Consider the following 25845-nt stretch of genomic DNA (forward strand, 5'->3'; position numbering starts at 1 on the left):
CCCCGCTTCTGGTGGCACAGCAGCCAAGCTACCCATCCTCAGTAATGCCTGGCAGCTCCTCTCCAAGCACATGAAGTGACAGATGCATTCTGTGAGGGACAGGTCATGTTGCTATGGAAAGCTGGTTCTCTGTACCCTGATGAATGAAAAGCTTGCTAATATGAGTACACCCACTGTTTTTTTCCCTCCAGGAGCCGTTAGAAATGAAATTCCCTAATACTTCATACTCTGCTTTAGCTCTCATGAAGGTAAGAAAACTACAGCTAGTAGAAGAGCTCTGCACTGAGGCTGAGCAAAAGCAGTCTGTTTTGCTTATCAGCTGGTAAATGGTTTGAGAGTTGGCTACTGAATTATCAGAGGTTCATGGAAAAATAAAAGCTGGAGGGGATTTGGAGAGGACTTTTAATCCACTCCTCCCTAATCCACTCATCTTTACCATGGACGTGGAAAACTTATTATTCCCTTAAGATGGAGTGAATGGAAACTGGGAGGATGGAGAGATTAAAAAGAAGGTGCAGCTGTGGGTAGCAGCTATGCTAAACACTGGAACAACATGGCTAGTGCCGTAGTGGATTCCCCTGTTTAAGAAAGTTGTTCTAGTTCAAATGAAAGTTACGGGCTTAACTGGTTTTTGAGGCTTGATGGTTTGCTACACCATACAATTGTAACTGTCCCTCTAGCTGCAATTTCTATTATTGCCTCGTGGCAATTGTTCAGTATTAGCTGTTCTGCAAGCTCTGAAAAAAAGCCACTCCTAGAATCCGTTAAAAAAAAAAAAAGATTAACACATGTATCTGTGTGAATACTCGTTGGCTGTGGTGAGTAGCTGGAGTTGTGCAGACCTGTTGAACAAGTGTTTTGTGTGATCCTTTACTTCATCTTTTCTAAGGGTTGCCTTCGTATGGACCCTGCAGAGAGGCAGACATGTGAGCAGCTGCTGCAGCACCCCTATTTTGACAGCATTAGGGAGGCAGCGGAGCTGGGGAAAGAACATGAGAAAACGGCTCGGAAACCAGCCAGGCTGACTCGGAAGCACGTGCCAGGGGTAACATTTTCATAGTAGTATTTAATGTTCTGTGCCTAAGGAGGGGGCTGGTCCTCTTTGGCTCCCAGGAGGTGGGCTCATGCTGGCAGTTAACGGTGAGAGAGAACTCCTGCGTTGGACTGATCTTAATTTTAGCCCGTGGGGAAAACAAACCTCCTGGCTAAAGAGTAACTCAGCACAAACTGAATTCTGCATTGCAGCTCCATGGAGTCACTGGGGATAAGCAGCACAGCGATGTGGAAGATTGGGTTTATCCAGGAATGTACATTCCTGACACAGAATAGCAGGATAGCTGAACAAGCTGGACAGGCTTGCATGCTGGTTTAATTTGGAGTTCTCTGGGATCTTTTTGGTGCTTTTGAATCCCAAATTGTGGAGATGGCAAAAATGCCCAGTTCCGTTTGTAACTGCCGATGGGATGTGATCCCTTACTCGGTTCCAGACGTTACACAATGCACTGGGTGTTTCTGCAATGGGAGTTGCCAAGCAAATGTCTCCCTGCCATTTCAGTCTTTCCAGACTCCAGCCCAAGTCTCCAAATCCAGCCTCATGATGAGAGTCATTCAGCAGTTCGTTCTTCCTGTGAGCCACATTCCCCATGACAGCTGTAACTCTGAACTGGTAACATGCAGGGCAGTTGGAGGTGTAGGATGGAGAACTGCTACAGCATATAAATTCCTGGATCAAACTGATTCGCCTCTTCCATTTCTATGACATAGGATGTAACAGTTATATTTTTCTTGCCCTGGATGACTGGAAGAAATACCTTTAATGAGCTGTTGTGGTTGCAGTCCAGTTGTAGAACCCCAGATCCATGACTCTTAGTTTGAAAAGTACAGGGTTACAGTATGAATAATTTTATAGCTTATATTCCTTTTTAAAAAATGAAATGCATGCTTTGTTCTCATTTCAAACAAATAGAGACAATGTAACTTTTCCTTTAGTTACAGTACCTGCCTCAGTTAACCAGTAGCAACGTTCTGCCAGCTTTGGACAGCAAGAAGTACTGCTGCAAAACAAGGAAATCAAACTACCATTTCCCTAACATCTAACAGGATGGCAGATTAAAAGCTATTTATTGTTTGAAGTTCAAATCATTCAGAATTTATAAAAGGAGGATACGTCGTGGGGAAACTAAATGAATACATGTTACGACATACACGAAAGTGGTCTGAAAAGTAACATACTCTGGGTCAGTAATGGAAGGAAAGTGATGTATGGGGGGAACTCCAAGCTCACCTTAGTCAGTGTTCTGTGTACAAAGGAAAATATATTTGTTTTGCTTTAATTTGTGATTGCATACTGGTTGGTGATTGTATACTGGTTCAGGATTACTGCAACCACTTGTTTACAGCGTGAAATTTAAAAACTCCTGCCTGTCTATCACCTGTATTTCAGACTTGGCAGAAGAACTGCAACCTTGCCAAACAAATCAGAGTCCCACTGTGTCAAAACAGCAATACTGCTTTAGACTGGGGCTAGGCCACTGATCCCGCCAGGAACTGTAAATGTATTGCTGATGCGAGTAGAAGACAGATGTATGTGCTTGTGGAGCCAAGCTGGGTGAGAGGCTACCTAACTGCTCCAGTTAGTTATAAACTTGCTGAAATTGCACTGCTTTAAAGATACATCTGTCTTACGGACTGCATTTATAGATTGCAAAGTATTAAAACTACTGGTAATGACTTGGACTTAATGGAAGGTTTAACAGGCACTGTTACCAGGAGGAAAACATTTTGATAATAAAACCTGTTGTTTCTTGAGTCTTTTCAGAGTTTCTCCTGCCTATTTCTTCCTTGCATTATGAAGTTGGTTTTGTTTGCTGTTTCTGTCAATAGCAAAGTCGCTTGCCTGTAGCGTTACAGAAATTGTTTTTATCAAAAGTAATTAACTCATGAATATAATTTATAACATTGGCCAGACACAGGCAGGAATTCTACCTAAGCATATGTATTAGAATGATTCTTGGGTTTTGAATCATCTCAGGATGTAATATTGTGTTGATTTTGAATAAAAGAAGTGTAGCTTGTTTTTACAATTTACTGGATGTGTTTTACTGTATAAAGTTTTACTACTGGGCAAGGAACATCCTCTTTCTACTTGAAACCTAGAGCAAAAACATTTTCTTTTCCCAGTACTGTTCTATGTTCAACAACAGCAAAAGCAATTTCAATGGGACAGATGCCATATCCTTATAGAGTATGCCTGTCTACCTTTTATTTCATATTATAATTTAATATATTTTAATCTTGTGCATTATGTCCATAGGTAGTTTTGGTTACAGTCAGAAAGCTTCAGCATTCCATTATTTTCTGTGTGGCTATTCAGCCACCTAATCCTGTATATGTGCAACATACCGCAGCACCCACGCGCCGTCTGTAAGCAGTAGATGGCCTGGCAGTCAGCTCCTGAACACGGCCCTGGGCAGTGCAGGCTGGAGGGAACTTCATTTCTGGACACCGTTCCTGCCCGCTCTGTGCTAGGAGATACCAGGAGGAATCAGCCCCATGACGCAGCTGTGTTACCCTTTCCGGTGTTTGGCATCGTTTCCTTCAGAGGACAAGCTGACAGTCAGGGATAAGAAAAGAGACTCTCGGTTATGCAGAGGTAGTCATGTCCGAGATGTTACTCTGAAATCTGCTTTCTCGGAGTCGCTGCCTGCCACCTTTCTCTCCCCTACCACCAGAGCTAGGAATTTGACTAAAAATGCTATATTCTTCCTGAGGGTGAATCATTCTCTTCTTTAGCAGGAGTGATATGGATGCAACTAAAGAGGTACACAGAACTAATTTGGTCTGTGTCAGCATACAGCAAAAATGTGTGCAAGGGCATATCTAAGAGACCCTGCTTCTCCACCAGTACAGCAATGTTCAGTTCCTCAGCTCAGTGTTTATGAGAAGGTTAGACTGCCTGTCGGCAGATCGCTCCACTTAAACAAACAAAGGCGACGAGAGTCAAAGGGTGAAGAACAGAAAAAAGGCCTGTAAACTCTTTTATTAAATCGGGACCCACTGACTGGGCAAGATTGTCAGCGAGTAAACAGCTCTCATTCCCACAGCATCAACAACACGCAACAAAAGCGTACAGCGCTGCTGTTTCACAACACTGATGTTCTCCCCACTGTCATTTTGCACCAGAGTTTCCATGCAATAAAATATTTGAAAACTTCTAATTGATGTATTTACAGCTTCCTGTAGAAACAGGAAAAAAATGACTATGCACAGAAGCCTACCTTCTCTGTTGTTGGTTTCACCATATAGTTTAAGCTTAATAAAACCTAATTGCAGAAAAGATTGCATACCGCTTTTAGGGCTGGATTGGGAGATCTGGGCTTATTTCCATACCTGGAAATACAGTAGCGTCTACAACTTAATTTATGAAACATACAATAAATACTATGAAATCAAATACATCTCAATTACGTGCAATTATGTTTATTCTAAATCCAGCTCCAGCTCTAGGTTTGGAAGTGCCTGCTGAAGGATGTGAACAGTGGTTTCTTTCTCTCTTATTCCAGGAAGGTCACTCAGATACAAATATTCAAGGTTCCTATAAATATTTAAAAAGAAAAGTCAGCAACTACTATTTAACTGTTGACACAGAAATTAGACAAAGGATTATTCTACCACAGTTGAGTATTTTAAGATTACTGGTTCTAAAGGAAGTTTTCTTTCTGAAGTGGGTGCTTAGAGTTTTTAGCTCACCATAAGTTCAGTCCTTCTACATAGCTGAAAAAGAGATCCTGGACCCCCCACATCATGAAGCTTCCTTTATATTAAATAGACTTAATAATTTCAATAGCATTTAGTAGAAGTTATTTTAATGCAAATAATAGAGTAATATAGGAAGTCCTTAATCATAACTTTCTGTGGGATGAAATCCAAGTCACCATACCACCCATTTGTAGATGTCTATTAACTCCATGTAATACTAAGCAGTTCTGAGTTACTTTAAGGCCACGGTTCAATGAAGCATGTACATTCAATAAAGCACCTACAGATATGCTTCAGAGCTACAGAGGTGCACAGTATCTAATCTGCACTGCTTCCTGTGTCTGAGCGCTAGAAAACACAGCTCTGCCCTTAGATCTTTCAGGCTACAGTGAGGAGGAGATAACTGGGTGATATGCCATGTGTCAGCAGAGAGCACGTGTCCTGCTCTGATTTGCGCAGCAATCAACATTGCATACGTTACTTCAGGTGGAAATGGGAGATGCTGCGCTCAGCTCTGAAGGCAGAAGTGCAGCTATGGATTCACATACTGCAGCGGGCGATTCTGGCATTCTCAGCTGCAGGCCTCAGTGCTACACAACTCCCTGACACCAGCCTTAAAAGGCTGATTAATACATGTATGTTAATCCATGTGTCTTTTCAGAGCTACCCACAACACTGTCTTAACCATGCTTGAAGAAACTTTTCCTGCAGTGGCAGTGCCATCCCTCCCAGACCGTCATTCAGGTCAGTCCCCAAACCCAGCCATCCCACAGCCCCCCCACCATCTGAAACAGCCCGGAAACATTCAGACCTCAGCCGTTCCAGTCAACACAATCCCAAAACTGCAGGGGAAGGTAACAGCTAGGGAGCAAGAAGAGCTCAGCAGCTCACATACGTCAGCTTGTGAAGTGCAATGATGCCTTTATCTGTGACATTCCCACAGGAAATTATCTTCAGCTGGAGGAGACTCTTCTGTAGATTCTTCGTCTCGCTGAGCCTCTGCAGACACTCATCCTGTATGTAAATACACTTCTGCAGCTTGATTTCTGTAACATGTTCAAGACCGTCTAGAAAGACAAAAATGAGTATTTGCTTCAGAATACCAGGAACAACCTGTACTGGTTGTTAAGTTCTTGCTTTAGTAACTGCCTCCAAAACCACACAGCAACATGCTCCTTAATACAGTGGGGCTGTAACACACAACGCATCTCCAAAGTCCCTTTGCGGTACTTCAAATATATGAAAAACCCCAGTGCTTGGATCCTTTTGGTAAGATTCTAAAAGCTTTGACATGGGCAAGTAACAAAAAAACCTCTAGAAGTTTGGATGATAAACAATGACTCTGACTTAAGAATGTACTAATTCAGGAAATTCAAGGTCCCCTGCCAACGAAAAAATGAAATGGTCTGTTCCCCACTTTGGTTTTTGTTATTTAAAGGAGACCTGAAACACTGTTTTGATCTCTTTATTTTGTAAGAAACTGAGAACCTGTGCTTTTTTTTTTGTCTTTGAAGACATCATAGATGCCTGGAGAACAAGTACAGACACCAAAAACATCACTTGGTTTAGAAGAAAAAGAATATTTAAAGTACTGCTTTTTGCTACCAACTACTTAACTATGAACTCAACAAAATAGCAAAACTTTGTCACACTTCTTTAGTGCTACTGTCACTTCAGGTAAGGGCTGATGAAGTTCCCAATCTCTTTCTGCTTCACACCACACCTCCAGCAAAATCTTAGGAACTGCTTAATATTTGTGGAGCCATTTTAAGGAAAAAAATAATTCAAAAGATTTCTATGTATCTTGCTAAGGAACGAGAAAATGACACTGTTATTTTGATGCAACCGGAAGAACTAAGACCATTCAGCATAATCTATGCACAGCTGTGTCTACATTACCCAAATAGTCAAATCCTCTGTACATGATGCAAGAGTCAGTGGCATTAATTGCTTCTATCTTGTATTTCCCCAAGGGCCCCGTTGGGAGACCGTTGTAGTCCTGCTGCCATTTCTGATAGCCTTGATAGCGCACCAGGGCACCACATCTCAACAGCCATTCTGAAGCTGCCCTGTCAGGGCCAACGGCTTGTATACGTTCGTAGTCCACTCTGCAAAGACAGAAAGAGCATTCACATGGTTTCTATAAAGTGGCAGATTTCTTGTCTTGACGATAATAATACTGCACAACAAACATTTGGTTATGTGCAGGATAAGATGTCATAAGAGTAAGAATATAATTTACTGGAAATGGTTTACGTGCAATTATTTCGATAGTGCTAGTTCTTCATCAGTCTGGCATAAGGGGTTTTTTAACTTGTTTTAAATGGCAGATGCTTTTGGTACAAAAAGAAAGAATACAAATGCAACTTGACTTGACCCTTCTGATCGCTTCCTTCCATCTCTGTAAGGGGAGATAAAAAATGCCTTTCTCTACCCAGAGTAAGGCTTTACAACAATTGCAAATTTGTCTCCCAGACATATTTTGCTTATATAAAAACATCTCATTGCCTGTCACATGGATGTCATTGATGAAGCCTTTTTTCCTCAACAATCACAATTTTTCAAAGACACAATCCAGCAATTAGTTAAAATCCTTGGATCCATTCAGGGAAATGATATCTTTTTTAGCCTGTTGAGGAACGCTGAAGACAGAAGCAGAGACCTGGAAGACACTCCCGCCTGAGCCTCCTGTCTCGTTACAGCAATCAGTTACATCATGCAACCCTTTCCACAGAGCTAGAAAGTGTAAGGCAAAACTATTAGCTACTGGCAAAAGCTATGGGGCAGAGAGAGTATCACAGAGAAAGGCTTTATCCTTCTAAAAGTAAACGTGAAACCCTTGTCTGGCCGAATCATATTGTAAACGATGGGTTGGTTAGATGCTTTTCTGAGTAAGTGAAGGGGGCACGGTTGTGCTATTGGTTTAAATGCATTTGGGGGTCAAAGGAAGACCAGCATTTAGGGAGAGAATCCACGTTGCCAGCTTGCCTCGGCCACCCCGAGGAGGAGAGCAAAGCACGCACCTTCCTCGGGAAGGCCACGGCTTTGTGACTGGACACAGGTCAGGAACGGCCCCTGCCACGCATCAACATGCAATCTGGGGGAAAAGACCAGCACCTACAGTAGAAAACGTTCTTTCCACGCCTGGGACTTAACGCCCTCTGCTTCACAAACCCTGAATGGGTACATGGGGCCCGTTAATAGACTTCTGCACACCGAATCACTCTTACTTGTTGAACACGGCATTCAGCCATCCCCAGAAGAGCCTGCAGCCGCCCGGCAGCGGCAGCTTCCTTAGGCTGCACACCGGCTGCGCAAGTTTTCCCAACAGCATCGTGTTCTTGAAGAAAAGGAGAGAGGGGAAACGCAGCTGTTAAACGGAGCGTCAGCCCCAGCTCCCGAAGCACCAGGACGGGCGGCCCGCACCCGGCTTCCCCTCAAGGCCCAACCAGCTCCGTCAGCCCAGCAGGCGCGAAGCCGCGGCGATGAGCCCCCTGAGGGGAGGGCCCCCACCGCCGCCGCCGCCCTCCCGGGATCCCCTCCCGCCGGGCTTGTCCCCAAAGGCCGTCCGAACAGGCGAACCGTCCGCGAAAGCCGCCCCGAGCCGAGCCAGCCCTCCCCCGGCCGCCCCTCACCGCCGGCCGCGGAGCGGGCGCCGAAGGAGGAGCCCGACCCGCTGTGTATCGCCGCCCCCAAGATGGCGGCGGCGGCGGGGCTGCTGCGGCAGCGGGCGGGCGGCGGTGGCGGGGCCGCGGCGGTGTGGCGTGCCCAGCGCCGCCAGCGCAGGTGAGGCTGCGGGGCGGGAGCGGGGGGCGGCTCTGCTTGAGCCCTGCCGCCTCCGCCGCCTCCTCCTCCTCGGCGTGTCCCTGCCTGCGCTTCCTTGGCGCTTCCCTCACGGCGGGAAGGCGGCCATGAGGGGCCGGGCCGGGCCGGGCCGTCGCCTTCCCCTCAGGGTCGTTGGGCGGGAGGCGGGGAGCGCTGTCGGGGTGAGCTCACGGCCACGTCTCTGTCTCCGTACAGCACTTTCGACGTGGCGGTGGTGGGAGCGGGAATCGTGGGGCTGGCCTCCGCCCGGGAGCTCGTCCGGCGGCACCCCTCGCTCACCTTTGCCGTGCTGGAGAAGGAGAAGGAGCTAGGTATGGTGCCGGTGTGCCTTCCTCACCCCTGTGTCTGGGGTTCCCTGGTGTCAGTCTGTCAGAAATCATCACTGAAGCACACGCTGGCCAAAACCTCAGTATTTCGTGAACGTACGTCTAAAGGGCAGCTCTGCTTTTGGGTGGGCGAGCAGCAGTGGAAGAGCTTCTGCCCTTGTCGCTGATGGAGTCCACCCCGGGAAGAGCATCTTCGTTCCCAGGCGCCGCTGGCTTTGCCCTGACGGGGGGTTTCTTCCTCCCTTCGCCTGAGGATGTGTCTGTCCTTCAGTGGAGAAGCAGAGTTGTCGTCAGTCTGTGCTTTGCTGCTAGGACTTCAAGTTAGGACTTTTAAGCTAAGAAAGAGCGAACGTTGCCACTTCATGGTTTGAAAGTGGCAGGTCTTTCTGGCCTGGGGCTCCAGCAGCAGGGATTTGGGGGAAAAGGGCGACGAGGATGAACGACTCAAGTATGGAGCAGTGCAGGTTGCAGAGGGGCAGGGGCAGGTCTGGTTTAGTGCTGCACAGAGCGGGAGGCAGAGAGGATGAACTGAGGAATGGTGCCAGGATGGCTTTTTGGTGGGGCACGAGAAGAGTGAACAGCAAACAGTGATGGTTGGTGGGTAGAGAGGGAGGGTTGGGAAGTATCACTGCTTAAAAATGTCTGGGAGCTGCTGATTTGGGCAAAGTCGACACCTGTCTATTAATTGCCAGAACTGTAAACCACTGTCATTTGCCTTGTCTTTCTGGATATAGGCCGGGTTGGACGGGGCTCTGACCAACCTGCTCCAGGGGAAGGTGTCCCTGCCCATGGCAAGGGGGTTGGAACTAGATGATCTTTAAGGTCCCTTCCAACCCAAACTTTTGTGTGATTCATTCTGTGATATCTCCATATATGCTGTGCAAGGTTCTGTCCTTTGCATGGAGGGTCAAAGGTAAAGAACTAACACAGGGATAACTGGGAGGGTATCGCTAGTTACAGACCCAGCGTTAGCCAGAGTAAAATGACACAGCTCCCAGTATTGCCTGCTTACACACGAAATCTTGAGGCAGTCTGCACCTGGGCATCTGTCCTGGCTTTGAAATAAGAAAGTATGAGCCCTGTGGCTTCATTGTTTGAAAGCTTTTCTGTCTCGCTCAAGTACAAGCACAGGTTCATCATAAGCAGTCTTTTCACGGCAAGTGTTTATGCAGATAGACGGTCACTCGGGGTAAGTAGGAGCAACCCCAAGTGATCATGTCAATGCCTAACTCAAAATAAGACATATGAGCCCAAGCTCTCGCTTTAAATAGCTCCATCAGCCAGGCTATACATTGCTTTTGAGATGTTACATGTATGATACAAAGTGGCTTTTTATCCCCAAGGTAAGACATGCATGAAGTCCTTAACAGCTGTGTGAGTGCAAAGCAGGAATGACCTTTGGGAGTCAATATTTTGAGGCAGAACCTGCCCAAGTTACTTCAATAAAAATGTTTGTGATATTTTTCACCTCTGTTTTACTTAGTTACAAAGAGGAAATAGCAACCTAATCTAGTTCACAAATACTTGAAAAGCCTACCAGGCCTGCTAGCGCGTCCAAAGAAATGGAGGATTGCACAGACATTCTGTTAGACGAGGCCTTTAAGGATGCCTTTCATTTTAAAAAATGGATTTCTTAAAATTAACATGTAGAAAATTTGAATTGATTGGCCTGCAGTTGTAGCTCTTGGAGGAAAAACTCGTGATCCCCCCTCCAGCCGTTGATTCAACACATTGCAAGCTGTGATGGTTTATTATTAACTAGGTCTTGCTGTGTCAGTATTTTTCTAGCCTTTTGAGGCCAAGGGAGGAATTGTGTTTGCTGTGCAGTTACCTTATTTGAGCATCTCTTGTAACACTGATTTAGGGCATGACCTCAAATTGCTCGCTCTTCTGACAGCTGAAGTAATTAAGGTATGAACCAATCATGGGAACATGTCTTTTAATAATGTATTTTGCTTTCTATTTAGCTCATCACCAGAGTGGACATAACAGTGGTGTGATTCACAGCGGAATTTACTACACACCTGGATCTCTGAAAGCTAAGCTGTGTGTGCAGGGTGCAGCCCTCTGCTACGAGTACTGTGACCAGAAGGGAATACCATATAAACAGTGTGGGAAGGTATAGGAACCGCTGTGTGTTCTTACTTTACCTTTGGAAACTGAGACTGTATAGTGTATGTTACGATGTATAGCATAGGCCTGGTTGTGGACTTTCTCCCAAGAGATGAGTTTCTGCGACACTTACTAGCTTCAGGATGAATGTGCCTTTTTGTTTTCTTCTTTCCAGCAACTCAAATCAATTTATTTTCTGGGCCTAAATAGTAATTCTCCTTCTCTGTGGACTGAGCTGAAATATCCCAGGTAATGGTGGAAGCCAAGCCCCATGGAGGGATACCTCTATAGCTCCAGGGAACACAAAAGACTCTCAGTATGTGCATGCCATACTTCTTGGCATGTCAGGCTCTGAAAAGACGTAGTGACTTGAAAACAGCTCCATATGTGACACAGCTACATGTATTTATGCCATTTTACATCCACCTAACACAAACTGAAATGCTGGGGACAGAAGAGTGGCTGTACTGATTCAGCTTGAGGTCTACCCAACCCTATGTCCTGTTTCTGCAAATGTCTGGAAACAGAGACCCAGGCAGGAATGAGAACAGGACAAGCAAATTATGAACTCCCCCAGCTTCCAACTATTTTCAGCTCAGGTTATTTTCTGAGCCTGCTCTGTTTTGTCTGTGGTGACTCTCAATGGATTTCTCTTCCAAGTGTTTTTCAATTAAAAGCACTTGAATCACAGCATACTTTGATGAGCAGTTCCAGAGATCAACAACCTGCTACATGAAGAGTTACATCATTTTGAAACTGGCTTCTACAAGCTTCATCTGATGGCCCCTAGCCCTTGTGTTGGAAGAGGTGGTGAACAGTTGATCCATGCTCACACTCTCCAAGTTGCGCATAATTTTATATCCCCTCCTCCCCCAGAGTCGTCCCTTCCAGCTGTTGAGTCTTAGTCTGCTCAGTCATTCCTCTTAGGGAAGCTTTTTCATGACTCTCTCCACCCTGCCTTCATTCTCTGAACCATTTCTAGTTTAATGCACCTTTGATACAAGGTGAGGACCACAACTGCAGACAGCATTCAAGGTGTGGTGAGGCTCTGGATTTTTGCAGTGAAATAGTAGAGTTCTCTGTATTATCCTGTATCCTTTTCCTAGTTTTTTTTAACATTCAATTTAGAGCTTTTCAGCTGTCACTAGGCACTGAGCTGATGTTTCCATAGGATTGTCTATCCTAGCCCCAAGATCTTGGTCCTGAGTGATAACTTTGAATTTGGATTCCATTATTTTATACATGAGGTTAAGACTGCTTTTCCTACGATCGTCATTTCACATTCATCTGCGTTGAATTTCATCTGCTGTTTTGTTAGTAGGTCGTTCAACTTGGAAGGTCCCTCTGCAGTTCCTTACAGTCAGCTCTTGTCTAAACCACCCTGAGTCACTTTAAACCATCACCTGACCTTCTCACCACCCTGGTTGCCCCTTTCCAGCTTGCTCATAAACATCTTGGACAGCACAAGCCTTTCTCTTAAAAGTGCAACGCAGACCCTGTCTGATGTGACAAGCGCCACTTCAAGGCTCCCTTGCTCAGCACCCGCTGGGAGCTGGGTGCAGATCTCTCCCAGCTCTGGGGTGCAGAGCTGAGATCCCTGGATGTGGCAGCGTTGATGAGTCCTGCACCAGTGCAGGTGGTGGTTGTCCTGGCCTGGTTGTGTTCCGTGCTGTGCTCCCTCCGCTGCAGCGCTGGTCACAAGATGGCACTGTGGATTTGCCTGAAGTTACACGCCTGCGTTACACGCCTGCTCTCGACTCAAAGCACCAAGACAACAGAATGGTTCTGTAAGAGCCGGTGTGAGCTTGGGCAGGGCTAGCACTGACCCAGCAGCATTATTGGTCTTTTGCTGACACTGAATTTGTGTACTTCCACATCACCTTCACCAGCAGTGTTTATTCCAGGGAAGACGATGGTGAGGCTTTACAGCTAGTTTTACGTAAAGCAGCCCCCGGCCTGGAGAACTTAGTGCCTTCTCGAGGCAAAGATGCCTGTGTTGCTAGACCTGAGCTGGACTTGCAAGTGGTGTGGTCTGGGCAGACCTGGCACAGATAATGCATAGTCTGGATAAATCTCTTGTGATAGTTCTGAGATAACTACATGGCTAAATGAAGTGAAGCTGGTACAATTCAGTTTAGACACCATGTCAGAACATGTACTTCCTCTCGTATCAAGACTGTTTGAGATTTGTACATCTTGGGTTAACTTCAGTTTTATTTTTGGAAGCATTTAAAATCATATTCTCTTCTTTCACATTCAGATTTGTAGTCTCATGGTTCTTTTAGCAAATATTATCTGTTGATAGTAACTTGAACTACAGTTTAACATTTGTTTTTCACTCTCCTTAATATATTAGTGCTTTCTCAGTAGTAGTAGGTATTTATAGAATTTTGTACAACTGATGGCACAAACCACATTCCCTGCCCCCCCCCCCCCCGAAATATAATTCACTGTTCACTCATTCACTAGTGCTTGCTTGTTAACTTGGGCTTGATGCCAAACCTGAACTGGCTTTGTATATTTTGGTCACTGGTATGCCTTGTTATCTTTTTCTGAAGCTAATTGTAGCCGTTGAACAAGATGAAATTCCAAGACTCAAAGCTCTGTATGAAAGAGGGCTGCAGAACAATGTCCGAGGTCTGAAACTGATTGGAGCAAAAGAAATTCAAGCGAAAGAACCCTTCTGCAGGGTAAGGGATTTCCTTATTTTTATTTGGCATGTAAGACCTCAGTTTCTCAGGTGACATTATTTTTTAATTTAACATAAATATGTTTCTGGCCTTGAGGTAATTTGCATGGGTGACAAGTTCAAAAGAGCCTGAAAACTCAGAAGTCAACAAAAATAAATGTATCCATTTATTTCTAGAACTTTTTAGCTCAGCGCAGTCCTTCATATGCATTTGTCATTACATACACATGAAACCAGATCTAACATAACATAAGGTGATTCTGCAGAATCTTTCTTGGTGACACTTACTTTCACTTCAGGTTAGTCCCTTAGTCCCCGTGCAGGCCTGAATTTACAGGCAAATGGACAGAGCCTACAAGTTGTTCAGACTTCATCCTTTTCCCAGCTTTACACAGACATGTCCTCCCTGATGTATATGCTCAGAAACAAAAAAAACCCAGTTCTCTCATCAATGACAACAAGTGGTTTTTATTTTTACTTTTTCTAATCTTTTTTTTTTTTTTTTTCCCCCCCTTCTCCTTGCAGGTGCTTGCTTTTATGTTTTTGTGGTTGATAGGCAGATTTTCCTTTGCCCACGTGAGAGCTGCTGTATCTGAGTTTATGCTGAGATGATTCTGCTCCTTCCCACTAGAATTATTTAACTTACAGTAAAGCTTGATAGTGCAGCAATGAAAATTCCTTCCCATCTGTAAGTGTGGATTTGGATCAAGCCAGTTTCAATCCTGTTGCTTCCTACACGATTGTTATGTAGCACTTCTCAGCTTGTTTATTTTCAAAGCAGGAGAAATGCGAGTAGTTTATGGAATACAGATTCGTTGTTGTTTAGTGTGTCTTTGAAATTAAAATCTGGATATAAATTCCCCATACTGTTTCATCTGGCAGCTTGCTATTGGTGTAGCTGCATGACTCATTGCTTATGAGTGGTTGTAGGTACAGACAAAAATTTTCTGGAGAGGAATCTTTTTAAATCTTTTTTTCTCGTAAACATTTTTTATCCACTCCTGAAAACATTCTTCGCATATTCAAGATCCAGCTGAGTGTTTACTTCTGCAAATGAGTAGATTCAGATGGGTCTTACTTAATTTGCTTTTGTTTCCTGACCTGAGTCCTTTCCTCGTAAGCAAAGGGAACTTGAATGGTGTTTTAAAACATTGCACTGTATATCAAGTGGAGAGGAAGGTTTTGTGTAAGATAGTTTTACCAACCATTCTGGTTGTCCTGGGCATGTAAATGGCCCCTGCTATTGTAGTATCTGAGTAGCTGACAGTCTTTTAGTGTAGTTACACTTGCAACATCTCTCTGAGATAAAGTAGTCCTACTATCCTTATTTTTATAGCTGGAACTAGGAAAATATTGTGATGCCATCTAGCATAAGTATTATGTGAGAAACTGAGACTTTTTGGTATAAAGATAGTAAAACGTCTCTGAGCAACATTAGAAATTCTAGCTACACACTGGACTTGAACCTTGCTTTCTACTAGGACAAGTATAGGCTCTTGTCTAAAGCCTCAGAAGAGGCTTTTCTCTCTGATGTGCACACAGTAAGTGTTGAGATGATACCTTTTAGCCTCGCAGGAGGCATTGGCAACAGCCATGCATCAGTTAGAACTCCCAAATGACCATTTGAAGGCGGAATTGCATAGTGCATGGTGAAAAATAAGTACATATTAGCTGAACCTGAGGTTAGGTAACCTGCTTTATCATTAAGCGCTCTGTTGAGAAGACTTGTTTATGCTGTAGTTACACGATCACTCAATCCACCCTAAGTAGGTTTCACTGTGTTAGTTGTCAGCAAATATGAACGGTGGAGCTGGCACATGCAGAGACTAGGAACAAGCAGCCAGGGATGGGGAGGCAGCAGTACTCCCTTCTCAATGGCAATGCACAGTATTCCAGATGAAATATTCTCTGTATTGAAGACCAAAGTCCCCATACAGCCTTCACTGTTCTTCTGTATCTTAATACCATTTCAGGGTCTGATGGCCCTTGATTCTCCATATACCGGCATTGTGAATTATAAACAAGTGGCCCAGTCCTATGCTGAAGACTTCCAGGAAGCAGGTGGGACGATCTTGACTGATTTTGAAGTTACAAACATGGAGATGGCTAAAGAAAGTTCTTCAGAAAGTGAAGATGGTAAGGCAGTTTTTTAACCTGCATTTACTACAGTCTTGCCAAAGAATTTGCTCAAAACACATTTGCTTTAACTGAAATGACATTTCTGAACCTTTCTGTCTCATAGGGATGAGATACAGGGCAAAGTTATGTTAGTGAGAGTATTGACCAAGCTTTTTTTTTTTTTTTTTTTTTTTTTTTTTTTTTTTTTAGGCAGGTCACCCTTCAGCTGAAACATTTAAAGCTGATGGACAAAAATGATAGTAAAATTGAGGAAGAAGGTTGTTCTCTCCTATAAAACCAGATTTAGCTGAATATTGCATGTGTATTCTCGTGATAGTGCTTTTTCTTTATCCTGGAAGGCAGGTTGGATCTGTGCTGGTACACATATGGAAGAATAAAAAACCCTATTAATTCATAAATACAGTTATGTCCACCAACATCAGTTGCTCCAGAGCTTGAAGATACTCCAGTGGAAGAATCCTTCATCATGAAAAGCTGCTTGTTCTGTTATGCATTCTAGTAATTCCTTCTCTTGTCTAATTCTATTACAGGACTAAAATACCCAGTCATAGTTAGGAACTCAAAGGTAAGAACTAAACTGAAGATTTAATTGCTTAATAGGAAGCTGTTTCTCCTTTTCTTAAGAATTTTTGTTGAGTCCTGGTGGATTAATCAGCTCTCTAAAAAAAGTTAAAAAACTGCTGCTGTTCAGTAACATGATCGCTGTAATCTAGGACTGCTTTTCTAAAACAACTACAATCAATTCTTAACAATGAACATGTTCAGATTTTACTGTGTACCGGGAATAGTAATGAAAGTTAACTTTCTCTTTCTTCTGCCTAACTTGTGTTTAATTCTATATGTCACCACCTTTATTTGCACATTCTTATGCTTGCTGTTTGCAAGGACTTGTTTTATGACATTCATTTGGTGAGAAACACCTATTTTCATGTTTGCTTTTGGTCTTTGGCATCTATAAAAACGATAAGGAGGCATTTAGAATCATTTTATCATCAGAAGGCCACAAGCTAATTTATTATAACAGGTGCATCTATGGGTGTCACTTACATGTTAATGCTGCACAGGAAATGTAGTTATAACCTTTTCACCTTCAGGAGAGAATATCTGGACTCTTCTTTGGAGAAGGGAAGACAAACAAACAAAAAACAACCTCACAACCCCTCCAATAGTTTTTAAAGTTACTGCTGCTACTGCTTTTTTTCTTGTATTTCTGCTCTTTCACTAAAAAAGTAGCTTCCAAAATCTGTTAGATTCCTTCACCAAATACTGTGAGATAGATAGATAGATAGATATAGTTCGTAATTTTATTTATTTATGTAGATAGTAAGGTGTTTAGGTATTTAACAGCAATCCATAACTGTGGGCTATGAACTTGCGTAGCTTTCTGGATAAACTACTTTTCAGTAGAATGACCACTCCTAGTGCATGGGGAGAAATCTGTTAACAGCCTTTTTTACCCAAATGTATTGTGATTGCTTAGCTACCCCACCTATCACATACTCCCTAGCAATGCAGACCTGGCCAGGGAGCTGCAGGCCAGCCTGGCATCAGGGCTTTGTAGGATGCAGAGATGAGGGAGGGCCAGAGGGAGACATTTGGTTTGCTGGAGGAGCAGTCTTTGACGCGGATGTGTTGGGCCTCTGCCCTGTACAATAAGCATGCGTGTGTAATGCACGAGGCTCTGTGTTCTGAGAACAGAACATGAAAGTAGTCTGAGAATCAATGACATGTTTCTTTTTTTATTCTTTTTTTTTATTCCCTTTCCTGCCTCTTTTCTATAAAGATTCTTCCAGTCCTACCTGCCCAATGAATTGCCGTTTTAGGATGGTTCTCCTCCAGGGAATGGATGGGTATTGGAGCCAGATTTCAAAGCCTCAGAACAGCCAGCAACTCAGATTGTTCTCAGCTCTGTGACTCCCTCCAAACTGTCATGCACAAACAGGGTTTTTATTCTTCGTGCCTATTTTTTAGACCAGGAAAACACAAAAAAGATACAAGAAACAGAATTCACCCTGAATACTTGAAGGGCAAAACACATTGGTGGGTGGTGTTTTGTTTTGATTTGTTTGGGTTTTTTTTAACAACTGAAGCATCTCTTTCCGGTTCAACAACTAGCATGTTATCCTACTTCTTGAACTTCTCTCTTCACTAGCTAAGTGTACACATTAATTTCTTCACTCCGCCATACAGCAGAAAGGTTACCTGCTTACAGGTATGCACTAACTTATTCAGCGACTTCCCACATCCTGCAGGAGAAATTCTCCTGCCAACAAAGCATGGACAACTTTCAAGTTTAGGGCTTTTTTATCTTCCATTAAGAAGATAAAGAATTAGATGAAACAAATGTTTCTACCTCCTTTTGAAAATATGGTTGGTTTTCTTTCTGTTCTTGACTCATTTTTTTCCAAGGCTTGTAGGTGATGGGTGGGTTTTTAGTAGATAGGGTGAATTTTTGTGTGTTTTTTGGTTTAGTTTGGGTTTTTTTTCGACAGGGCAAGGAAATCTACTGTCGGCACATTGTGACCTGTGCAGGACTTTACTCAGACCGCCTGTCTGAGATCAGTGGCTGCAGCCCTGAACCTCGTATTGTACCCTTCCGTGGAGATTATTTGGTGCTAAAACCAGAAAAGTGCTATATGGTTAAAGGAAATATTTATCCGGTATGTACTTTCTTGTTTGTCTTTCACAGTGCACCCTAAGAACAGCTGAAACTACAGAAATAAGGGCAATATTACATGGTTATTTCAGTTACACTGCAGATAGTGATACACAACATGTGGATGTAGATTCAGTTGCTTTCTGACAGGACAGCTTGTTTTTGTTAATTCTTGAGGAACAGGTAGAAGTACCATGTGGGAAGTTATTGCCAGTCTTGTTTGTTTGTTTGTTTGTGGTGGTGTTGTTTTGGTTTGGTTTTTTTTTTTTAATAGGGAAAGAATGAAACATTTAGCATGATGGCCACATGCCCACAAAAGCCTGGCTTCGTTTTTTGTTATAAAGTAAATCTGTAGGCAGGATTCAGAATTCAATGGGGGACAACAGTAAATAATTAATTACTTAGATGTAGGGTTTAATCTTGTGTGCTACTATCCAAAGCTAAGATTTAGATATTTGCCTCTCAACCTCATCTTTGAATTAGCTTTACTTTCTGTGACAAAAAATAGACACAGGAGGAAAAGGACAAACTTTCTACCATCTAATATAGACAAACATTGTGATGAAGAGGATCAATCGCAGACAGAAAGTGAAGATAGCAAGCAAGAAGAGAGAATTCCTAGGGCAGCATTTATTTTTTTAATTCATGCAGTACGTTGCCTTTCTGAATATGAACTTAGATTTGCCTGCTAAACGCTGGAGCAGGTTGCCTTAGGGAAATTGTGGAACCCTGGGCATTGGATGTTTGTCTGACCTCTTCTCACCTGAGAATGATTCATGATCCTGTCTTGGGATGTGAGGGAGGAACTGGCTGGGGTGTGAGGGTCCCTTCCAGCCTTGTTTCATGGCTGTGTGAGGATAGCTTGGACCCTTTGAAATATTTTATTATGGCCAGATATGGTAATGGGATTAGAAAATTGCACGACTCTTAGTGATATGGTTTGGACAGGCATACTCTTCGCTGGGTAAAAAACTGGCTGGGTGGCCGGGCACAAAGAGTGGTGGTGAATGGAGTTAAATCCAGTTGGCAGCTGGTCACAAGTTGTGTTCCCCAGGGCTCAGTATTAGGGCCAGTTCTGTTTAATATCTTTACCAATGATCTGGACAAGGGGATTGAGTGCACCCTCAGTAAGTTTGCAGATGACACTAAGCTGGGCGGGACTGTTGATCTGCTCAAGGTCAGGAAGGGTCTACAGAGGGATCTGGACAGGCTGGATCGATGGGCCGAGGCCAATTGTATGGGGTTCAACAAGGCCAAGTGCTGGGTCCTGCACTTGGGTCACAACCCCATGCAACGCTACAGGCTTGGGGAAGAGTGGCTGGAAAGCTGCCTGGTGGAAAAGGACCTGGGGGTGCTGGTCAAGAGCCGACTGAATATGAGCCAACAGTGTGCCCAGGTGGCCAAGAAGGCCAACAGCATCCTGGCCTGTATCAGCAATAGTGTGGCCAGCAGGACTAGGGAAGTGATCGTCCCCCTGTACTCAGCACTGGTGAGGCTGCACCTCGAATACTGTGTTCAGTTTTGGGCCCCTCATGACAAGAAAGACATTGAGGTGCTGGAGTGTGTCCAAAGAAGAGCAACAAAGCTGGTGAAGGGTCTAGAGCACAAGTCTTATGAGGAGCGGCTGAGGGAGCTGGGGTTGTTTAGCCTGGAGAAGAGGAGGCTGAGGGGAGACCTTATCGCTCTCTACAACTACCTGAAAGGAGGTTATAGTGAGGTAGGTGTCCGCGTCTCTTCTCCCAAGTAACTAGTGACAGGACAAGAGGAAGCAGCCTCAAGTTATGCCAGGGCAGGTTTAGATTGGATATTAGGAAAATTTTCTTCACTGAAAGGGTTGTCAAGCACTGGAACAGGCTGCCCAGGGAAGCAGTTGAGTCACTGTCCCTGGAAGTATTTAAAAGACGTGTAGACGTGGCGTTTAGGGACACAGTTTAGTGGTGGACTTGGCAGTGTTAGGTTAATGCTTGGACTCGGTGATCTTAAAGGTCTTTTCTAACCTAAACAGTTCTATGATTCTGTGTTACCAGAAATGTAATGTAGTTTGTGGAGTAGTTGCACTAAGCTTTGAAAGTATTAAAAGCGTATTTTTAACAGGAAAAACAGTGCACTGAATACAGAAAAGGAACATATCTTGAAGCAATTTTTAGTTAGAACAATACTGGTTTTTGAGAAATACCCAACACTTGCTTATTTTCAGACTATAACATAGTCACCTCCGTAGTCACCTTTTCTAAATAGCTAAAGATCTTGAAGTGCCAGCTCATGAAGAGGTGTGCTTATTTAATACTTGTATCTGCATATAGACAGCTTATTTCTGTTTCAGCCTTTGCACACAATTACACTGTATTCCATTCACAAATAAAAAAGAAACTGCAGATACTTATTATTAGCATTAATCAGGCTTGCTAACTGCATGTTGTTTCGAGCAATACAGGAATGGTGAGGTTTTCCTAGTATTTATAACCTATTTTATTGCAGTATAATTACTACTGGTGAATAGCATTAGTGTGTCATTGGTTTTGTTGTGGTTGATTTATATCCTGAGAAATCGTGTATTTTTTGCCCTGTTGTTTGTTTTGCTTTTGCCTAAGATGCAGTCTTACTTGGCCCTGCTGTGTTCTTCAGTGTTTTAAATTCATTATGTGCTGTAACTGCACAATTAACAAGCAGAAAAACCAGTACAGGAGCCAAGTGTATGGTTATATGACTCAAATCTTGTAGTGATTGGAAATAAAATGGCAAATCTACTTCCTTTTCCACTTGTTAATTTAAAAATAGTTATTTCCATTTATTGGTAAGACAACTCCTTTATTGTGTTTCAGTTTGGTTTATTTGCTCTCTCACACAATAAGCTGTAAATGTCTGTACTTTCTTCCTCACAAATGTTTCCCACCTTTCCTGGATGAGTTTGTTGACTTGAGTGGCTGCATGGCTGTTTCTCTGATCTGGTTTGTAACAGCTGTAATGACTCTTGTATTCCGCTTTAGGTTCCCAATCCTCAGTTCCCTTTTCTGGGATTTCATTTCACGCCAAGAATGGATGGCAGTGTTTGGCTTGGTCCTAATGCAGTACTAGCCTTCAAGCGAGAGGGCTACAAATTGTTTGACTTCAGCACTGGAGACTTTTTAGATGCTGTAACGTACAGGTAATATCTTGTCTTTTCATCTGCTGAACGCAGTTATTTGTGAGCTTGTGACTCCATGGAAGCTAGTTCTTCTCAAAAAGCCTGCTTTTGCCAAGTTTTTGGTCTGTTTAAAGACAGTCGTGCTGATAAGGGTGGACTTCTCCAAGACATTTGACTTCATGTGATCCAATATTTGAATTTTCATAAACTACCAAGACATGTTTCAGCTGGTCTGAGAATGTGGCTGCTCATCAGAAGGTACTCGTGAGCCATGTTGCTACTAGTGGAGCTCTTCCAGGATTGGTTTTGGTCCAATGCAGTGTGATGTTTTAATCAGCCTAGACAGTGTGATTAAAATACCTGTAGAGGATGCTTGCAAGAGAGAACAGAGAGTGGTCTGAATTGCCATGTTAAACTCTGTCAGACCATCAATATACATTTAAAAAATATCCAAGTGCTAGGAAATACGTTAAGGGCCACGAATGCAGGCCAGGAAGCTGTCTTAGAAAGCATGTCAGAGGAATTAGGAGTCATTGCTAAAATTGCAAACATAAATGAACAGAGTATCTGTAGAAGTTGAGGGAAATCTTGCTTCTCTATGAGGGGCTGGACAGACCATTAGCAAGTGCTCAATTTTAGAAATTAGACTTGAAAAAGGATGTGAAAATATGGGGGAGGATCCCAGGAGAGGCTGAAAAACAGGTCAGGGAGCTGGAAAGTAGCTTTCTGGCAAACAGCTCAACTTAATGCAGTTTATTAAAGTAAAGAGTTGAAAGCATTTTGATCATTGTCTGTAGATTTTTATACTGGAAGACTTGAGGAAAGCAAAGCAAGCAAACAAGATTTTGTGAAGACATAGTAAGATTCATTGACCGAAAGCTGAGGGGTTTAGGAGTGTGACAATCTTTTTACAATGATTGTGGAAAAGTCTCAAGCAGCATGTCTGTCTTCCCTCATGCATGTGGGTTTTCAGTCTCTTGCCATTTGACTTGACCAGAGAAAAATCCTGGACATAGGAAGGACTGGAGTTCAGAGTTAATTCTCAAGGAGAGAATGTAAACGCAATGCTACAGCTCTGTAAACAAGGTGTGTTGAAGCAGGGAAGGACAAACATATTTCTCAAGTAGAAAGCATTGATCATATTACTGATGTTGGGAATGGGAACTTTTGCCATGCAGTTGCATTTGCTACCTTCTTACTGTTAGTTTGACATGGCTGCATTTATCATGCAAGATTTGTTCTTACTGCAGTTATTTTGTCTCCTACAGTGGGTTATGGAAGCTTGTGCTGAGAAACTTGTCTTACGGACTGAGTGAAATGTACAGAGCCTGTTTCCTTAGCGCACAGGTGAAGCAACTTCAGAAGTTCATCCCTGAGGTCACCATCAATGATGTACTGAGGTAAAGCAAACTTTTCTTGTTAGTAGCACCCAGTGGCTTGTTAAATCTCTCATTTTTAACAGCAGCAAATGTAGCATTAGCTTACTCCCTTCCTCCACCAAAATATGCTACCAAAGCATAGAAGCATTTAGGTACTTTATACAGGAAGGTCTTTTATATTGTGTTTGCTTGTGTATAGGCAAGTGTGACTTTCTACACTCCCCATAGGCTGAAACTTACAGTTGCGACATATTCACAAAAAAGAAAAAGTCCCTTTATCCTAGTGACACATTCAGTAGCCTGAACATAATCTGAGTTCACAAAGAAAGCAAAACACTAACGAAATTCAGAGGGGAAGACAGGTTGCGAGTTGCTACTGAGTGACTATTGACTTAGTTTAATCATCTCAATAAAATTTTATCCAGCTTCTTACTGTGCAGAGAGAGAAACTAATTCAAAGGAGTTCAGAAGTGCTAAGGAACTGAAGAGTCTTGTGAGGAAAGGTGAGGCATTTAGATACGTGGAGGTGGGTTTAACTGTCCAAACATTTGCAGGGAGAAAATCCAGACTAAGAGAAGCTTGAGTATGGTAAAAGGGAGTTATCCAACTCAGGCAGTAGACCACTGGCATGAAATTCATGTTTGACAAGGCTTGCTATTTCAGAACAAAGGGTTTCCTTTTTGAAAAGAGAGGGCATGTTTGTGTGTGTGGGGAGGAGAGTAACTTCACAACCAGGAAAGATACAGAAGATCCTCTGCTTGGCTACCTGCCCTTGTTTTACTGTAACGAGTGTGAGACATCTCCCACTGACTCACAAGTGTTAAACTTCCCTGTGCTGCCCCAAAAGCCTGACCGGGCTTTGACTTCACAGTCTGCCTTCCTTACTGTTTCCCTGGGCACCTTCACAAGGTCAGAACAGAACTGATTTTCTGTCTTCAGGAAACGTTTTCTTTCTAATGGTGAGCCCCTCCTTTATTTTGCAGGGGTCCATCTGGAGTGAGAGCTCAAGCATTGGACAGTGATGGAAATTTGGTAGATGACTTTGTATTTGATGGAGGCAGTGGAGATATTGGAAGCAGAATTCTTCACGTCAGAAATGCCCCTTCTCCTGCTGCTACCTCCTCCCTTGCCATCGCAAAAATGATTGCAGATGAAGTGAAGCAAAGATTTGAACTGTGAATGATTGACAGGCGTAGTGTGGTTTTACCCCTCTTGTACATGTAGCAGCTTGTCTGCGTTGAGTGAACTCTGCAGCCTTTAATGACAAAGATAAAACAGGCAACATGTTGCTTGCAAGACCAGCGTTGGTATAGCCGTGCAGTGCAAAACCAGCATTTGAAATGTTTGCCTTTGCCAGCCCACAACTTCTCAGCTTTACGAATAAAGGAGTTTCGGTGCCTGGTAAGACCTGGTGCAGTACAGCCATCTGCAAGAAAGAATCAAACAGCCTTGTTTGCGGTGAAGGTTTGTCCACCTGAGCAGGAACAGCCTGTGGAGGGGCTGGTGCCAGGCACAACATGAGGGTCTCCCAGGACCATCGTGGGCCTTTAGGTGGAGGAGGAAGAGCCTCTGTGGTGGGGTTGCCCACACGGACTTCCCATGCCTTTGATCTAAATGTTGCCTCCTCCTCACCCTCTGGAGAGGTGGTCGGTCCTCTGAAAAAACACAAGCATGGGGTGGTTCTCTGTGTGCTTTTTCCCTGACTCCCTTTAAATGGGAGTCTGCAGTCCCCTAGCTTACATTGAAGTAATGGAGATGGAAGGGTAAGCCCTGCTTAAGGGTTCTGCCGATATGGAATTAAGGGCTTTATCAGAGACTGAAAACAATATTCAGAGGCTTTTACATGAATGTAGAGTATTTCAGAGAAAATTAAGGCTAACAAGGGATTACCAAATCCAAGTCAATTTAGATATGCAATTCAGATACGCTGTCTATCTGATTGCTGTTTCTATTTTTTTATAGAGCTGAAATAAAAATGTATACATAAACAGTCATTTTTCATTTAACTTAAATCAGGGAAGTCAGCACTGATCAGAAACTACTCCAGTGGTTTTGGGTTTTGGTGGTTCTTTTCCTTTGAATACTGGTAATGCAAATGGAGCTTATCTTTGTACAGCATGTTGAGCAATCCAGTGGAAATGGTCTTTGTAAAAGCAAATGTGAAGGGAGGGAAGCTACAGAAACCTGTCTTAATTGAGTCATGTTGCATACTGCTTCCCTTGGAGCCCAAACACCAATGAGTCAGGAAGGCTTCCCATTTCCCACATGGCTGGCGAGGGGAGCTTGGAAAGTGCTGGTTACTCTTCTGAACTCTTACTGATATTTGAAGTTCTATCAGAGGTGCACCTGGAAGAGAGTCTGTGTAGAGAACATGCTTTAAACTAGAGAGAGATGTTAAACAAGTTTGGTACTAAGTTAAGTGAGTATCTTGGTGTGTTCTGCATAATTGCTACAAAAAAGAATTATGTGGCCCCAGGGACAAAGTACTTGAGAATACTTTTAAAGCAGATGTTCACAGGATGTTGGGTAATACAGATAATTGTGGGTAGTTTGCTACCAGGCAATTTGCCATACTGATTTTTTTTCTTTAAGGTTACTTTCTTTACTCCCCTGACATGCATGAGGGAGTGTGTTAACATAGGAGGTCAGGTGTGCTAGCTGATGTTTTTACTGTACAGAGCTGAGCCACTTTTGAGAAAGAAAGGGCTTAACCTCTTGGGGGGTTTGTTTGTTTGTTTGTTTGTTTGTTTGTTTTTCCTGGTGACATCTACTTTACCAGAAAGGTGACTCCTGTATAAGGACAACCTGGAAATTCAAACAATAAGCCCTTCAAAGAA

General features: G+C 43.3%; 3 protein-coding genes across 7 annotated transcripts in view; 2 read left to right on the forward strand and 1 right to left on the reverse strand.

The window, feature by feature from the left end:
• The window catches only part of CDKL1 (cyclin dependent kinase like 1), an 18495-nt gene extending 15408 nt beyond the window's left edge, over positions 1-3087 (forward strand). For 2 of the 3 annotated variants that reach the window (XM_049829031.1, XM_049829030.1), the window contains exons 7-9: positions 192-248; positions 890-1045; positions 1556-3087. In XM_049829031.1, coding sequence (XP_049684988.1) covers positions 192-248; positions 890-1045; positions 1556-1759 — 417 coding nt within the window. In that variant the 3' untranslated portion in view covers positions 1760-3087. The remainder of the gene's footprint in view (positions 1-191; positions 249-889; positions 1046-1555) is intronic. The other variant, XM_049829032.1, reaches the window with a different exon arrangement.
• Positions 2941-8526, reverse strand: DMAC2L (distal membrane arm assembly component 2 like). Of its 3 annotated transcripts, XM_049829036.1 has the most exons (6): positions 8394-8526; positions 7989-8098; positions 6658-6866; positions 5654-5825; positions 4468-4594; positions 2941-3609 (listed from the first exon to the last, which is right to left on the reverse strand). In XM_049829036.1, the coding sequence occupies exons 2-5, from the start codon at positions 8090-8092 to the stop codon at positions 4480-4482; spliced, it is 600 nt and encodes a 199-aa protein (XP_049684993.1). In that variant the 5' UTR covers positions 8093-8098; positions 8394-8526; the 3' UTR covers positions 2941-3609; positions 4468-4479. The 3 variants fall into 3 exon arrangements, with proteins under 3 accessions (XP_049684993.1, XP_049684991.1, XP_049684992.1); XM_049829034.1 differs by lacking the exon at positions 2941-3609 and having other exon boundaries at positions 4008-4594; XM_049829035.1 differs by lacking the exon at positions 2941-3609 and having other exon boundaries at positions 4008-4594; positions 8341-8441.
• L2HGDH (L-2-hydroxyglutarate dehydrogenase) lies at positions 8438-25229 on the forward strand. Its single transcript, XM_049829023.1, has 10 exons — positions 8438-8544; positions 8779-8894; positions 10877-11028; positions 13580-13711; positions 15684-15846; positions 16380-16414; positions 18342-18509; positions 21493-21650; positions 22898-23029; positions 23992-25229. The coding sequence occupies exons 1-10, from the start codon at positions 8456-8458 to the stop codon at positions 24185-24187; spliced, it is 1341 nt and encodes a 446-aa protein (XP_049684980.1). The 5' UTR covers positions 8438-8455; the 3' UTR covers positions 24188-25229.
• Positions 25230-25845: the final 616 nt, after the last annotated feature.

The sequence above is a fragment of the Accipiter gentilis genome, chromosome 25 (genome assembly GCF_929443795.1).
Source record: "Accipiter gentilis chromosome 25, bAccGen1.1, whole genome shotgun sequence".
NCBI classification, from domain to species: Eukaryota; Metazoa; Chordata; class Aves; order Accipitriformes; family Accipitridae; genus Astur; species Astur gentilis.

Coding starts and splice junctions, on each gene's coding strand:
- DMAC2L (XM_049829036.1), bottom strand. CDS start 8,092: ATGCTGTTGGGAAAACTTGCGCAGCCGGTGTGCAGCCTAAGGAAGCTG. Junction 6,867..7,988: donor CTGAATGCCGTGTTCAACAA/GTAAGAGTGATT, acceptor CTGTCTTTGCAG/AGTGGACTACGAACGTATAC. Junction 5,826..6,657: donor CAGAGGATTTGACTATTTGG/GTAATGTAGACA, acceptor TTGTCTTTCTAG/ACGGTCTTGAACATGTTACA.
- L2HGDH (XM_049829023.1), top strand. CDS start 8,456: ATGGCGGCGGCGGCGGGGCTGCTGCGGCAGCGGGCGGGCGGCGGTGGC. Junction 8,895..10,876: donor GGAGAAGGAGAAGGAGCTAG/GTATGGTGCCGG, acceptor CTTTCTATTTAG/CTCATCACCAGAGTGGACAT. Junction 15,847..16,379: donor TTCTTCAGAAAGTGAAGATG/GTAAGGCAGTTT, acceptor ATTCTATTACAG/GACTAAAATACCCAGTCATA.